At 41.5% G+C, this 15,933-nt stretch overlaps 1 protein-coding gene across 13 annotated transcripts in view; it reads right to left on the bottom strand.

Annotated features, from left to right (window-relative positions):
• Positions 1-517: 517 nt before the first annotated feature.
• The window catches only part of RALGAPA1 (Ral GTPase activating protein catalytic subunit alpha 1), a 142,703-nt gene continuing 127,287 nt past the window's right edge, over positions 518-15,933 (bottom strand). For 7 of the 13 annotated variants that reach the window (XM_051806199.1, XM_051806208.1, XM_051806203.1 and 4 more), the window contains 3 exons: positions 15,611-15,735; positions 3,410-3,524; positions 518-1,896 (listed from right to left, as the gene is read on the bottom strand). In XM_051806199.1, coding sequence (XP_051662159.1) covers positions 1,800-1,896; positions 3,410-3,524; positions 15,611-15,735 — 337 coding nt within the window. In that variant the 3' untranslated portion in view covers positions 518-1,799. Of the gene's footprint in view, positions 1,897-3,409; positions 3,525-14,946; positions 14,978-15,610; positions 15,736-15,933 lie in introns of those variants that run through there. The other 6 variants (XM_051806200.1, XM_051806210.1, XM_051806212.1 and 3 more) reach the window with 4 other exon arrangements.

Genomic DNA, 15,933 nt, shown 5'->3' with positions numbered 1-15,933 from the left:
GCTCTCTGACAGAGGAGACTAAACTCACATCTCACTCTTCTGACAAAAATAAAACATGTTTTAAGTTGTGCATTTTTCTGTCATTTGTTGGTAACAATGGCAAAAATGCCCATTTATGCATTTAATGGGTTCGCTCCTGGAGAAGGTCACTATGTTTTTTTAAAATCATCGTTGTCCTTTCTCCACTTGTGCAGTCAAAGATGAAGGGCGCCAGACCACACAAATGTGATGATTATTAACTGCTCCTAAAATCAGCACTTGAACAACCAGCCTGCAGGAGAGAACGTTCTGTGCTTTATATTACATGCAATGTATTTACTAGATCTGGGGAAAAGTTTTCAGTCTGGCATTCTTTTGATGCATTGGGAAAGAACTCCTAAGAACTCATATACTTCTTAATACAAATGAAAACTAAGCAGTGTATTGCACTTAATTGCTCCATGTGTACGTAGTACACAATTCTTCCATAAACTGGAGTAAGAATCTAGTCAGTGAGGTGAATGACTAATATGCAAAAGGTGGTAAGAATAATTTTATTGTATTATTAAATAGCATGTCTTCTTTTCAACCATTACAAATTTGTTGATACTACATGAATGACAATACATAATTTCTCTTTTTATTGTTGCCCATATGATATATTTACACATGCAGTTAGTACCGATGCCATGCTACATTTTGTTAACAGCATTTTGTTGTTTACTAGACTCAAAATGTGAGCATTTCACCTTTCGCAGGAAAATACCTCTGGGTGGGTGGAACTCGTGCACTAACCTGCGCTCACTGGGTTGAAATCAACAGCATTTCAGGCCAGGCTCCCGGAGCATGTTCCCTTTTCTTCCCTAGTACCCATCATCGCAGCAATGAATTTCTATTAGGAAAGTGTTTGTTTTTAAATTTTTTTTAATGTAAGAAAAAAGAATATACATCTAGATGGAGCATCCCAATGACAAAGGCTAAAAACCATGAAACTTAATAGCATTTACTATTGATACCACTTGGAAAAGCAAACATTATAAAAATATTTGGAAGCCAGGCATAAATAGAATTTCAGCACAGTGATTTTTTTTTTCTGGCATAGATTATCTGCAGAGTTATGAAATGATACATTGCTTTGTGAAGAAAGAATTGGTGCTATGAGCAAATTATTTCATTTGGACTCTGTAATGCTTGAAAGGCCATTGAACTATTTTATTCTGAACATAAATAATCTGTACACATCCTGTGCATTAACATTGTGACATCTGACAAAGACTTCACATATGCAACGTCAATTTAAAATTGTACATTCATTTTCAAATTGTACATATTTCTTTCTTTGTTACAGAGAAAATTGCAATGGGGCACAATAAATACAGTGTAATCCAGCTGCAGTCTCCAATTCCGTATGTAACTCAAGATCAACCAGAGTTAAAAATGACTACTGTTAAGATACCATAATCATCCACAAAGGTAAAAGGTGCAGAAGACAAACTGCACTGCAATTAAAAAAAGAAAAAAAAAAAAAGGAAGGCAGACTGAAGTTTGATAAAAAAACAATGCTAAAATATCAAAGTAAAATTCCAGTGTCACTGTTTAAAATAAACATACAGAAAAGGAGTATGCAGGGCACAGGCGCACACACACGAGAGACATTACTCTTGAGTGAAGGGTATGAGCAGTGAAAAAAACCCCGGCGCTGAGTTGCTGCGGGAAGGGTGGCCAATTGCTGTTCACTAGAAAGCTTCAGGCATCTCGCCACTTAGGATTTGTTGGCTGAGCCAGAGGAGCGGCGCAATTTCATGGACATGCGGCTCTTGCTAGTCCGAGGAGACATTGGAGAGGCTAAGTCTGTTCCATCCACCTGTGCTGTTGCTGCTGCTGGAGTTTCTCCCAGCTGAGTCTCTGGGCAGAAGCCTGAAGAGGACAGCAAGAACCAGATGGGTCAGTGCCGCCTTCCGCACTTGCAGCGTGGGATCTCTTAGCAAGGGGCAGGGAGGAATTTCAGTGCTGCTGTCACTGCCACAGCATCTCCTAGCCCTTTACCAGCTGTGGGTGATGGTACTGCTCATGGAGTTAGCAACTGCCACAAATCCACCCCTAGAGAAAAGATGATGCCAGAAACCTCTGAGCTATGGGACTGCAGAACCCCCTCGCTCTCAGCAATTGAGGCAGCACTGAAGTGGGAGATGTTCTCCCACTAACCAGGAGAACAAACACCTCCAGTTCCCTCACAGGGATGGGGAGTCGTTATTCAAACCAAAACCCAGAAGAATCCAGTCTTTAATGAGAACATGAAGGTTAACAGCTCATTGTGCATGAAGGGAGTTCTAGGAATGCAGCTGAAAAGGTGGAGTGAATTTGGGGCCAACTGGGAGAGCAAAACATCTTCTCCCATCCCAACTTTAGTTGGTGTTTCAAAAGGCAAATTCCTACAGGGCCCACAAGGCAGAAGCTTGAACAGATCGTACTAACTGGAGGCACTATACGTTAATGTTTCTTTGTAAAAGGAACAAGATGAATTTGAGACAACAGTATGTAATTCATTAGCCCAATGCCCAGAGCTATGCTCCAGTGGGCCCTGAGTCCTCACTGCAAGGGGACAAAGCTTTTCCTTACAAACAGCCTGTCTCCAAATCTTCCATAAAGATACAAAAGGAAAAGGAGAAAATGTGAAATCAAAATTACATTCTCCTTTCCATGTTATAGAAAATTAATACTATGAACTCCCATCCATAAAATTAAACTGCATTTTAATTAGCCATTCAGAGAGACTGACAGTGTGATTGAACTCAACTACTTCAGTTGCCACTGAAGGCTTCTGACCTGTGTAAATTACAGACAGAAAGTCCTGCAGGTGTTGATGGGGAAACCCCTGCTGACTTCAGTAAGCCCAAAATCACCTGCTATTTCTTCCACATCATGCTATTATTGCTAATTCTTTAAAAGGAGTGCAAAAATAATTCAAAACTGGTCATGATTTATTTTGAAAGATTCCTCTAAAATCAAGTGAGGTCATCAGGTAAGAAGTCAAGGAGTACATTTAAAACATTGTCATAAACCTCTGGTATTTAGTGACCTGGCTGTCCTTGCCTGGTCCCTCACCTGCCTGCTCCAGAGGGACATCATGGTACTTTCTATCTTCAGATTGACACAAACCATCAGAGTGACAGGGGAAAGCAAGGGCTGTTATTTGTTCCCCAGCTGGTGACAGTAATTCTGTTCATGAACTAGGTACTTCATTGCCAAACAATCTGGAAAAGCATGATAATGTCTGACTCACTGTGCCTTACAGAAAAAGGCAGGCAGGGAAACATGCATTCGCATTTTCTGAAATTCTATCTTGTTCTGATTTTACAAGGAATTAAAGCATTTCAAATGGTGGAAATTAGAGAATAGAAAATAACCGTTGTTGTTTTGCACAGCATACCATTCACAGCTAGCGTGAAAGACCTTCCGTTTCAAGCCTTTGCCCTTTACCTTGATGTGGCCAATGCTTTCTAGTGGAGGTTTTGGAAGGAGAAGAAATATCACAGCATTTCTTTCTTTGTTGAGAATGAAGAAGTGATGAGGAAGGAGGAGTGGAAAGAAGTGAGGAAGGGGGAGGAGAAAAGATAAAAGATAACAGGTGTGAGACATGAGACACGAACCGCAGAGATTGAAGGGTATTAACAGATGAGCACAGAAAACGGAATTTCGAATTTCATTATGCAATTGCTGCTCATGCTACAGGTTAAAGAGAGTGATGAGTTAGTTATGTGCAATGAAGCAACAGCTCTGAAATCCAGCATCATACTTACCAACTAAGCATTACAAGAAAAAAAAGGAAGGGAGAGAGAAAGAAAAGAATTCTATAACATTATCCAGACCCAGTAACCTTATTAATAGCAACTGAGATACATCCTAAACACTGTTTGAAATGCTTGCTTAATATCTGTGAAAACAGTTAAATACTCACACACATACACACAATCGAGAAGAAAAAACAAATGACAACTCGATATATGGCTTCTGCTCCCCAGCTGTTTCACAGTATTGAATATATTAAAATTATAGCCAGTCTCAACATGAGACTCCTGAAATCATGTAAAGAAGAAAAAACAGCTAGTTTTAAGCTAGTTAGTCTGCATCAAAGGGTTAAATCCTAGTGTGGAATTTTATCACAGGGTGGATAAAGAAAACCTTAACCTGCCCCATTATTTCAATTAAGGTATTATTCCAGTCGTAGCTTAAAATTTTGGTTTTAATTCCTGCAGACAGAAGCACAAATTCACATGTAATCACATTTTTTAAAGAAACTTAGAGCTATTGAAGAACAGAAGTCATGTAAAGTGATTTTCACATCTGAACATACCACACCAGAAGAGTGAAGAGTAACAATAATCAACAGACTAACTAGTAACTAAATTTCTCTGAATTTTAGGTAAGCACATATATCTATATATACATACATACGCACATACACATGTGGATATTAAATGTGGTATATTAAAATTTTGCAGGTTTTGCTTCCTCTTCATAGTTTTAAAATTTTCAGTATAAAATGTTAGTGTCTCTGCCCACAATTGTCCTGGTTCTGGCCAGGACAGGGTTAATTTTTGCAGAAAAATGGGGCATGGCTAGGACCCAGAGGTTATTCTATACTACCATGTCATTTTTCTGGGGATGGGGGAAGGGCTGCTTCCAGGTCAGCATAGCGTGTTTACCTCTTTCTTGTACCCTCTGTCATTAGTATTGTTGCTGTTAGTTTGTTTTCTTATCTCATTGCTGTTTCCAGTGAATTGTTCTTATCTCAGCCCATGATCTTTACCTTTTATGCCTCCAATTCTCCTCTCCAGCCCACCACAGGGGAGCGGAAGAGGGAGGAGGAGTGATGGTGCAGTGCATGGTTTGGAGTGGTTTCAGTGGGAACACTAAACTGGAGAATACCATTCCTAAACCATGACAGCCTTATTTGGTGCCTAATGAAGGGTCAGATCTGACCAGAGCAGGTTGGGAAGAAAACTTGATCTAAGCATTAGTTGTATTAGGTCCAGAGCCACTGGTCACAATGTTGCTTGGTCTGTTCATGTGGGTGCGGTACCTAACCCTGGATATGTTTCTGCATATGCACTATGTGCCCATCACAGTGCTCTTTTTTCAGAGCAGGGAGAGAGACCAGGATTGTTATGTGGATGCACTCTGTGTTTTCAGTTTATGATATCATAATATCAAGGGCAATGAGGGTCATTTGGTATGTGTATTCAGTGTTGCTCTCTTACCCCCACCTTGGGCGGCACCTCTGAGAGTCTATGAGGGGAGATCTCATCACTCTCTACAACTCCCTGAAAGGAGGTTGTAGCCAGGTGGGGTTGGTCTCTTCTCCCAGGCAGCTATCAGTAAGACAAGAGGGCATGGTCTTAAGCTGTGCCAGGGGAGGTTTAGGTTGGATATTAGGAAGAAATTCTTCACAGAGAAGGTAATCAGGCATCAGAATGGGCTGCCCAGGGAAGTGGTGGATTCTTCATCCCTGGAGGTTTTTAAGATGAGAGTGGATGTGGCACTTAGTGCCATGGTCTAGTAACCACGGTGATAGTGGACCAAGGGTTGGACTTGATGATCTTGGAGGTCCCTTCCAACCCGGCTGATTCTATGATTCTATTAATAATTGTTCCCATTCTGTGGGAAGACAAAGGAAGGATGATTTTCCTCAGCTTTTCACTCCCTTTTTCTCCTTTAGGCTTGTTATAACAGCTTTTGAGAATTTTGAATTCCCTTTGGAGTTAAGGAAAGCATGCTATGTTGCTACGTCTCCTCAATGAAATCTACACCACGTCTTGAATCAATATGGTCAACACCATGTCTAGTGTTAGGACAGTTATGAGTTGGAAGGTGGGAGAAAATGGGCCAGTTTTGGGGAAAATTATCAGCTCCAATGATTTGGAAGTTCACCCCTGAACAACTACCCCCTATTAAAGTGACAGAATATTTGCAAGGAGAATACTGTGACAACTCCAGAGAGGGGCAACTTATTGCAGTATGTTGGGCCCTGGTTGGCTCAGGGGAAGGAGGAGGAAACCAGACCAACAAGCAGCATGGCCACTCAAACTGCAGCTGAACCAGGGGAACAACCTGTGCCAGTAGTAGTCACTCCCATACAGAAGAAGAAATCCAAGACCAAATCAGTTAGTGAGGGATGAAGAGGAAGCAGGGCCCTCAGAACAGGGGCAAGAGGCAGGGCCAGAGATAATCAGCCGATCCCCATCCCCAGGTGAGCTGTGAGATATGTGAAAAGATTTCAGCCACCAGTCAGGAGAGTCCCTGGTGACCTGGCTGATGCTGGGATATCACAGCCCATGATACAAAACTAGATGGTAGTGAAGCCAAGCAACTGCAATCCCTGTCCCAGGGAATGGGCAATTGGGAAGAGGACAGAAACTCTCTGCCTCTGGAGGCAACTCCTGTCAAGCATGAGGGAAAGGTATTCTCTCAAGGATGATCTAATGGGGTGTCCAAGCAGGTGGAAGGCCATGAAGAAAAGTATCCAGTACCTGAGAGAACTGGCTGTGCTGGAGGTAATCTACAGGGATTCAATTAATGCGGAGTCCCCTGTAGATCCAGATGAGGTCCAGTGTACACAATCCACGTGGCAGAAGTTTGTATGGAGAACACCATCGTCATGCACCAACTCATTGGCATTGATGTCAATGAAAGGAGAACAAACAGTGCTTCAGGTGACTACCCAGCTCTGGCAATATGAAGATCATCTTTTTTCCTCCCTACTGACCTGTGCCTCAGCTGTGGAAAGACTGTCTAAGACTGCAGAGAGGCCCAAAAGATTCAAGCAAGTTAAAAAGGAAAGGTCCCATGCCCCACCAGTATAGACCAGAGTCTCTGCTATTGGGAGCAAGCACCCCCCTGCTCGAGAGAGAGGGGACACACTACGAGCTAACCTGTGGTTTTACCTGCACAATGGAGAGGACACGAGGAAGCAGGATGGAAAATCCACCTTTGCCCCAGCAGCACAGGTACAAGAGTTGAGAGGAAGAACAACCACCACAGGAAATTCTTCAAGGATAAATGCAGCTCCAGTTTCCAGAGGGCAAGTCCTCAGACAGAGTAGGAGGGCTGATGTTACTTCTGATCCTCTTGAAGGGACCGCCAGGTCACACTTACAAATAAGCAACGAGTACTATGACCAGGACTAAAGGGGCCCTGTCTCCAGCCAGGTGGAGGAAAGGGACAATCAGACCTGCTGGAGTGGGTGGATCTGACTGCCTGGCACATCAGACCCACAAGCGTATAAGGCTTCACTTGACACAGGCGCCCAATGAACCCTGATGCCATCAAGATATGTGAGGCAGAATCCATCTCTATTTTTGGGGTGACAGGGGATCCCAAAACCTGACTGTACTGGAAGCTGAAATGAGCCTGACCAGGAACAAATGGCAAACACACCCCATTGTGACTGGCCCAGAGGCCCTGTGCATCCTTGGCATAAATTACCTCAGGAGGGGGTATTTCAAGGACACAAAAGGACGTCACTGGGCTTTGGGGACAGCTGCTGTGGAGAAGAGGCAATTAGACAGCTGAATACCTTGCCTGGTCTCTCAGAGGACCCTCTGCTTTGGGACTGCTGAGGGTTGAAGAACAACAGGCACCAATTGCTACCCCAACAGCACACTGTCGACACCTCCACACCAACCAGGGCTCTGTGACCCCTATCCATGAGATGATTCGTGAACTGGAGAGCCAGGGAATGCTCAGCAAAACTCACTCACCCTTTTGTAGTCCTACATGGCCAGTGCATTAGTCCAATGGAGAGTGGAGACTGAGCGTAGATTATTGTGGCCTGAACAACATCACACCTCAACTGAGTGATGCTGTGCCGGACACGCTGGAACTTCAGTAGGAACTGGAGTCCAAGGCAGCAAAGTGGTGCCACCATTGACATTGCTAATGCATTCTTCTCCACTCCTTTAGCAGCAGAGGGCAGGCCAGTTTGCTTTCACCTGGAGGGGCGTCCAGCACACCTGGAACCGACTGCCCCACGGGTGTAAACACAGCCCCACTATTTACCATGGACTGATCCAGACTGCACTGGAAAAGGGTGAGGCTCCAGAACACTTACAGTACACTGATGACATCATTGTGTGGGGCAACACAGCAGAGGAAGTTTTTGAGACAGGGGAGAAGATAATTCATATCTACCTGAAGGCTGGTTTTGCCATAAAGCAAAGTCAAGGGACTTGCCCAGGAAATTCAGTTTTTAGGAGTAAAATGACAAGATGGTTGTCAGATTCCAATGGATGTGGTCAACAAAAAAGCAGCTATGTCCCCACCAACCAGGAAGAAGGAAACACAGGCTTTTCTAGGTGCTGTGAGTTTTTGGAGGATGCATATTCCAGATTACAGTCAGGTTGTAAGCCTTCTTTATCTTATGACATGGAGGAAGAACAATTTTAAGTGGGGTCCTGAACAACAACAGCCTTTTGAACATTAAAAAGAAGCTTGTTCATGCAGTAGCCCTTGGGCCAGTCAGGACAGGAATGTGAAACGCGAAGAATGTTCTCTACATTGCAAGCCAGGGAGAATGGTCCTTCCTGGAGTCTCTGGCAAAAAGTACCCAGGGAGACTCAAGGATGAACTCTGGGGTTCTGGAGCTGGGGATACAAAGGATCCAAGGCCTGTTACACCCCAATTGAAAAAGAGATACTGGCAGCTTATGAAGGGGTTTGAGCTGCTTCAGAAGGGATTGGCGGTGAAGCACAGCTCCTCCTGGCACCCTGACTGCCAGTGCTGGGCTGGATGTTCAGTGGGAAAGTCCCTTCCACACATCATGCCACTGATGCTATGTGGAGTAAGTGGATTGCACTGATCACACAGTGAGCTCGAATAGGAAACCCTGGTCTCCTAGGGATCTTGGAAGTCATCGTGAACTGGCCCGACTATCATCATCATCAGAGAAGGAGAAGGTGACACACGCTGAGGAAGCCCCACAGTATAATCAGCTACCAGAAAATGAAAAGCAATGTGGTCTCTTTACTGATGGTTCCTGCAGTATTGTAGGGATACATGGAAAGCTGCCGTATGGAGTCCTATGTGGCGAGCAGCAGACGCTATTGAGGGACAAGCTGGATCAAGTCATGTTGCTGGGGGATTTGATTTTTGGGTGAGAACAGTCTGTAATGTTGAATTGTATAACATTGGTTGCTGAATGACACTGCCACTGTATGTCATAACTACCATGGACAAATGAGCATGGACTGCTCCGGATACACCAGTCTGATGCAGTTTGCAACCAGCCAACAGTACACCAGCTCCTCTGCCCTGGAAGACCTCCAGGACAGACAGAACCCACAGTCTAAGTGAACTCAAGAGACATCTTGGAGGGATGGCCATTGACTATGGAAATGATACTCATGCTTGTGTACAGATACTCATGCATGTATATATATATATATGTATACATTTGGAAGGTGTAGGATTTGGGCATGACACAGATGCTATAGAATAAGGGGTGGATAATGTCCTGGTTCTGGCCATGACAGAGTTAATTTCTGCAGAAAAATGGGGCATGGTTAGGACCCAGAGGTTGTTCGATACCACTTCATGTCATTTTCTGGGGATGGGGGAAGGGCTGCTTCTGGGTCAGCATAATGTGGTGGAGGGAGCGGTCGGGTATTGTTGGGGGGTTGCCATGTGAATTGTTTGTCTCTTTCTTGTACCTCCATAACTAATATTGTTGCTATTACTGTTTGTTTTCTTATCTCATTGCTGTTTCCAGTAAATTGTTCTTATCTCAGCCTGTGATCTTTACCTTTTATGCCTCCAATTCTCCTCTCCAGCCCACCACAGGGGAGGGGAAGAGGAGTGATGGTGCAGCATGTGGTTTGGAATGGTTTCAGTGGGAACACTAAATTGGAGAATACCATTCCTAAACCACAACAACAATGAAATATTTAGTTATCCAAAATATAAAACCAGGGTTAAATATGAAGGCTTTATTGGCAATTGATGTGAATCCAGAAAGTTCTATAAAATAAACAAAATAGATGTGTTTGGATTTTTAAGAGGTTGAAAAATGTCAGGAAGTGATCCATATTTTTCTCCTCTTAGGCTTGACAAGTGACAAATATCATAGCCTGATGTGCTATGATATTTTGGGGCCATAATGTAAAGCTGCTTTAATTGCTTCTGAACAAGGAGGTCGTCAACAAAGTTGAAATGCGACATTTTCACACTCCATTTGAAAAATTTTAGGATCTTCTAATAATAGTACATTGGGTTTTTTTGCTCAGAAATTAACTATTTAAATCTAAAATGGAATATTAGCTCCACACAGACTGAGAAGTAAGGTGAGCTGGAGGAACCTGGAGGTATCATAACATACGCATTGCCATAACTCATCTTGCCCATCAGTTCTGACTTTCAAAGGTGAAAAACTCACAGAGCAGAAGCCTGACAGGATGCTAATGTTAAGACAGGGTAAGACTACTCTCAGTGCTTCTGGCTTTATCACACCTCATTGTCTGGATCAACCCTGTCTTGAGTGCTGTCTCAGAATGACCACAGAGGAAAATATAATTTTTACATGTTGGTAGATTCTGATGTCTTTTAAGATACTTCAGCATATCCCACCTGACCTTCAGGGAAGAGGGCAATCATTTTTGTACAGCTTGTGCCCTGTGCCACTCTTACAAATTCCACTACAAATTTGGCCAAGTTGTCTGTCATGCTCAGCAGAGCCTTGATAGTGTCAAATTAATTAAGCCTCTCAGAAATTTTGTGAAATGAGGAAAGGAAGTGAGAAGCAGATGTAGAGAGAAAAACTGCAAAGGCAGCTGCACAGAAAGGCAAAGAGGTGAGGAAAAGATGGTCTAAAGACCTGGGAGACCAGAACTGGTAGAAGAGAAAGAACTAAGAGGCAGACATGAGAAAGAACACAGCAAAAAAAGATTAAATTTGTGGCAAAACAGCAGCCAAATCCATGTCTGGTGAAGAATGCTCTTCAGAACCTGGCTGGAACCATGCATGTTAGGTAAGCCTATTCCTCTCTGTCAACTAACATCTGTGAAACCACTGGCAAAATTCCCAGTCTTTCCACTAGTGAAGATTCAGGCAGAGCTCACCATTACTACCTGTTATTGTCCTATCTCAGTCTGCAGGAGGTGGTGGTGGCTCTAGAGGCTGCGGTTTTGCTTATGTATCATGTGGTTGTTAATCAGTGTTACAGGATTTCTATTTTGCTTTAGGCTTTAAAACAAAAATTGAAGGAATTACACAAGCAAATATCACAGGAAAATAAAGTCAAAACCTCAAAAATTAGCACCCCCTTGTACGATGTTTTTTAACTGGACAACCATACTCTTTTTTTCAGTGGACCCATTTCATTAAATGTAGAAAGTTGATCTATTTGGGTTTCTAGCAGTCCACACTGAATTTACTGCCTCAAAGTGCAGTACCTCAATGTACCTTCACTCAAGTGGTTGATTTAAGGACAAGAGTTCAGAAATGCATAACGTTTCAGCTTCAGCTGTTCCAATATGACATTCCATTTGGAAAATGTCAGTAAGTTTTGAGGTTTTGCTCTGATTTGGAATGAAAAAAAGTCTTCCTGAGTTTGGACTAGAGAAGGGATAATGAGAATTTCTTCCAGTCCTTCCAGACACAGAGTCCTCATTTCTGTATTTCAGCTTTACTTCCAATCACACAAACACCATCATTCTCATCTATGACGGGGCGGTACAGGGCCAAAAAGGGCACTAGTTCCAAGTTTCACAACAAGCAAGCAGCAAAAGAAATTTAGATGTGAGCTGTTAAATTTGATTTTTTTCTTGTGCAAGGCTGAAGCATCATTACCTCTACATTCCACTGCTTCCCTGCCTGTATGATGGCATCCCCACTTAGTTTGGGAGTGGGGCAGCAGAATTGTTCTGAATGCGGGCTTGAGAATACAGGAGTGATTGTTGGGACCAAAAAGTCTGGTGCTTTTGTCACAAGGAAAATTCTACGACTAATGTAGAGAGGCTCCTTCTCTATAAAGTTTACTGTAATGAGGTACTAGTTTAAGTAGGAAGAAAGGGAACAAAAGAAGATAGAGAAAAAACAAACTCAAGATGTGAGTACATTTTAAAGCTCAGAATCTTAGCATCATGAGGTCAATGTGTCCTTCAATATAATTGAGCTTACCATCGACAGTTCCCTCAACCTATTCTGGTGTCACAGAGATCTGGTTCACTCAATAGCTGCATAGGATGAGTCACTCTATTTAGCAGAGTATTTGCAATTACACTATTTAACAGAGACAGCATAACGTAAAAAACACAGAGGCAACTGAATTACATTCTGTGCTTAAGTACAGGTAAAACTCAATTTTTTGAAAATGTACACATCCACTACACTAGTCAGGTTCCTAAACATGGGAAGGTGGACTTGTCAGATATTTTGACAGGGCAAACTAAGCTTCTAGATAAAACAGCAGCTGCCACAATCACATTGTATTGAAGAGCACCCATGGTAAAAAAGAAAACAGCTTTTGTGAAGGGCTGAGCCTTTGATAAAATATGTTGAGGAAATACAGCTTGTTACTGAATGGAATTTTCTCTATTTGCTCCGATTATCATAGTTCAAATGAAAAAAAATGGCATGCTGTAACTGGTCAATGGTATCACAACAACAACAACAAAATGACAATACCTGGTGATGGGCTGTAGAAGCCTCATAGTTTCTACAGATCTTTCTTAGATGACAAAAATGTATAGAATATTTTATAAAATCAAACATATTCAGCAGCTGTAAACTTGGAAATCATGATACAATTAAAGAATCAAGTCTATAATATCTAAAATGGATTTTTTTCTTCTGTTCAATTATTTTCATTAAAAGAACTCTCAGACATAAATGAAATATTTTGTATTTAAAAATGTGATGTATTTTTAGAATCTGGTCAGAAATTTTGAGATGACATGGACAGACAGCCATGTTGGGCAGACAGCCTGCAAGGTTTTGTCTGAGTCATCCTGGGGGTGACGAATGCATGAGGATTCCTAGGCAGGACTCCAGCACCACTCCTATGTTCAATCCTGGCATAGTTCAGTGCTCTGTACATCTTTCAAGAAATCCACCTGTTGCAGGGGCCCTGAAAACTTGGGGATACCTATTTTTTTAATAGCATACCCAGTGGACTTGTGGGACTAAAGTCCATCAGAGATTTGGGTCATCTGTAGCAGCCTTGGTCACAGGTCTGCCTTCACTAGAACTGGAAACCAGTGATTTCTAGGCTAACTCCAAACCCTGGGGTAACCTTTTTGGCAGGTAACTGCAGTGTCATTTTATACCAGACTCAGGTTTTACAATTTGTGCCCTCCAGAGTCAGCTTGGAGGTAGATGGTGTGGTGCTATTCCAGGCACTCTGTCCTAGAGCTGAGCATAAGAATTCCAGGATCCTCAGATGGAACAAGGATCAGGCTGCAAGCGGGACTGCCAGAGCATCCCCAGTTTCCCTGGGCTGAAACAAAAGCTCAGAGTCAGGCAGATCTGGGAACATGTTCTTTGACTCTGAGTCACACTGTGCTGCAAGTCCATTCTAGGAAGCTGCTGGCTGCTCCTGACGCTGATGTCTTGGCCATTTGCACTGCACAATGCAAGGTTCAGGAGAACGTGGCCCTCAGGACAGGACATCGTGTTTTGCGGTATGTAGACACACACACACATATGCAGATGTGAAATACATCACAAGCTCCTACTAATGAGATTCCTACAGAAAATTATTAAGTTTGATAGAAAGGTTAAGTTAAAAATCAAGTTTCTAAAAAATCATAACCTCACTTCAGATCATGTTAGAGAATAGAAAGTATGACTAGGACAATTTTTAAAAGAATATAGGAATTGCCACTGTAGAGCAGAGAACTCTGATGCACCAAACTAGCACAGAAAAGCAGGTTTGCTTTACCCTGAAAGAAAGAACTAGAGGAAGAGGGTGGAAGGACTTGGCCTGGAATGAGGTTTCTGAAAATAAATGGGCAGAACTGCTATAAGTGCACTAGAATATGGAATATAGACTAGCCATACAAAAGTGTCTGGTGTTGAATACTTACTAGGTCCATCAGGCAGGAAATGCGGCAAGGATTGATATCCCTGGTTATTGTTTTAATGTTTCTGGTTACAGATTTTTCCCATTCAAATGTTTTCATACATTAAATTATGTTATTCTTTTTTATACTGGTTTAATTAGTTTTATATTACTTTTAATTTTGTTTGTCTTTGGTCTCAACTATTTCCACTACCATAACTATACCACTTATTATACTTTGAAACTGCACCTCATTTCTAGTTATTGTTTATATTTTCAAGTAAAGGAGTGTCAACATTTTAATATCTCAGTCATTCTTTCTGTAGTCCTATCACAATTCTTGTATAATTTAGAATTAATTTCTGCATATATTTTTGTGATTGAGAAACAAATTTTCAGGTAGCAACTTGCCAAATTATTGTTACAAAATTTATTTCATTTAGATTTACAGCTTTTTCATGGAAGCATTTTGATTATCATTAAATAAGGTTTTTCTGAGCCAGAATTTCAAGTGTTACACATTCTTTTTCTCCTTCTCTCCTAGGTTACCACTGGAGAATGTCTTACAACATCAATGAAAGACAGTACAGGGTACAAAACACACCACTGCCATCCAGTACTACTTGTGCATGCTAAGAAACAAAGGTCAACACAATAAAGTGTTACTCATTCAACAACTGTCTCTATCATTAGTTACCTTAATCCCAGAACCAGTGTTAGTGCTTCATGCAGACCTGAGGTTAGTAAAAGACTAAAACTTTTAGAAGATGTAGTGGTCATTTCTCAATCAGTGTGAATTGTTTTTTTTAGTGTGAACAAGGGCAACAAGGAAAGTTTGCATACAATTTGGTTACAAGCTTAGTGCTCTAGTAAAAGTAAGAGGAACAAAGGGGTTTTTGGACACTTTGTCTTACCTTCAGATAAACAGAACTGATATTTAATGATCTAAAAAGAGGGGAAATAAAATAATGAAATAATCATAAGGAGTTCAAGAAATGTCAGAACAGGAAGGCCTTGAGTTATTAATTTTCTTTTACTGATTTTCTCATTAGTAACTGAAAATGCAGTATCCTCTTATAAAACAGGTATTGTACTGGAAAGTAAAAATTACCTTAAAACCAACTTTGCAACTAATAACCTGGGAACAAAATTAATGTTTGCAAGGCTCTGATTTCCAGTTTAAAATTTTACATTCTAAACAGGTAGCGAGCCTTAAAACTTTCTTATGAGGAAGGTGTACTTAAAGAATATTTCTGCCTGAACTAGCCTAGATGAAAGAGCACCAATGCTTCCATGAAGACTTTAGACAGGGGAATGTGGTAAAATTTTCTGTAAAAATACAGGGTCTGATTGCTATATTAAAGCAGCTTGCCAAATCTTAACGCCAGGCATTGGCTCATGATGCCAGAAAACAGAATAAAGATTTAAAGGCAACTTTGCCCACGTTCTCAAGTATGTATCATCTCTCCAATTAATGGTAACCCTCAATGATGTGCAAAGGTCTGAGTTTTCAGTCTTTATAAGTAAGGATACTGCATTTCAAGTAAGACTCTATAAAAACTGTTCTTAACTTCTTACCCGTCTCTGAGGGCAAATGGTGATAAGGTGCTGGACAGAAAACCTGAGCAGCAAAATCTTCAAAAGTTGTAGGCTCTAGATGATGTTGAACAATTGTTTGCAGGTATCGTGCTCTCTCCTCATAACTGGTTTAGTCAAGAATTAAGGATCAATTTATATCATGTACTGTAACTGCTAAATATAAGTGCCCAGTAATTCAGAATTCTTGGTTCTGTTAAATACATATCATGTATTTCAGTAAGTGTACACATTTTTAATTCTTAACATAACTGTGGTATTATCTGATGCACTGACATAATATTAAGTGTAATAATAAACATGAT

This window comes from Manacus candei, unplaced genomic scaffold (assembly GCF_025592945.1).
Source record: "Manacus candei isolate 608988 ecotype Guabito, Panama unplaced genomic scaffold, ASM2559294v1 h1tg000067l, whole genome shotgun sequence".
NCBI classification, from domain to species: domain Eukaryota; kingdom Metazoa; phylum Chordata; class Aves; order Passeriformes; family Pipridae; genus Manacus; species Manacus candei.
The sequence above is the reverse complement of the archived record's forward strand: the minus strand, read 5'-3'. Positions and strand labels throughout refer to the sequence as shown.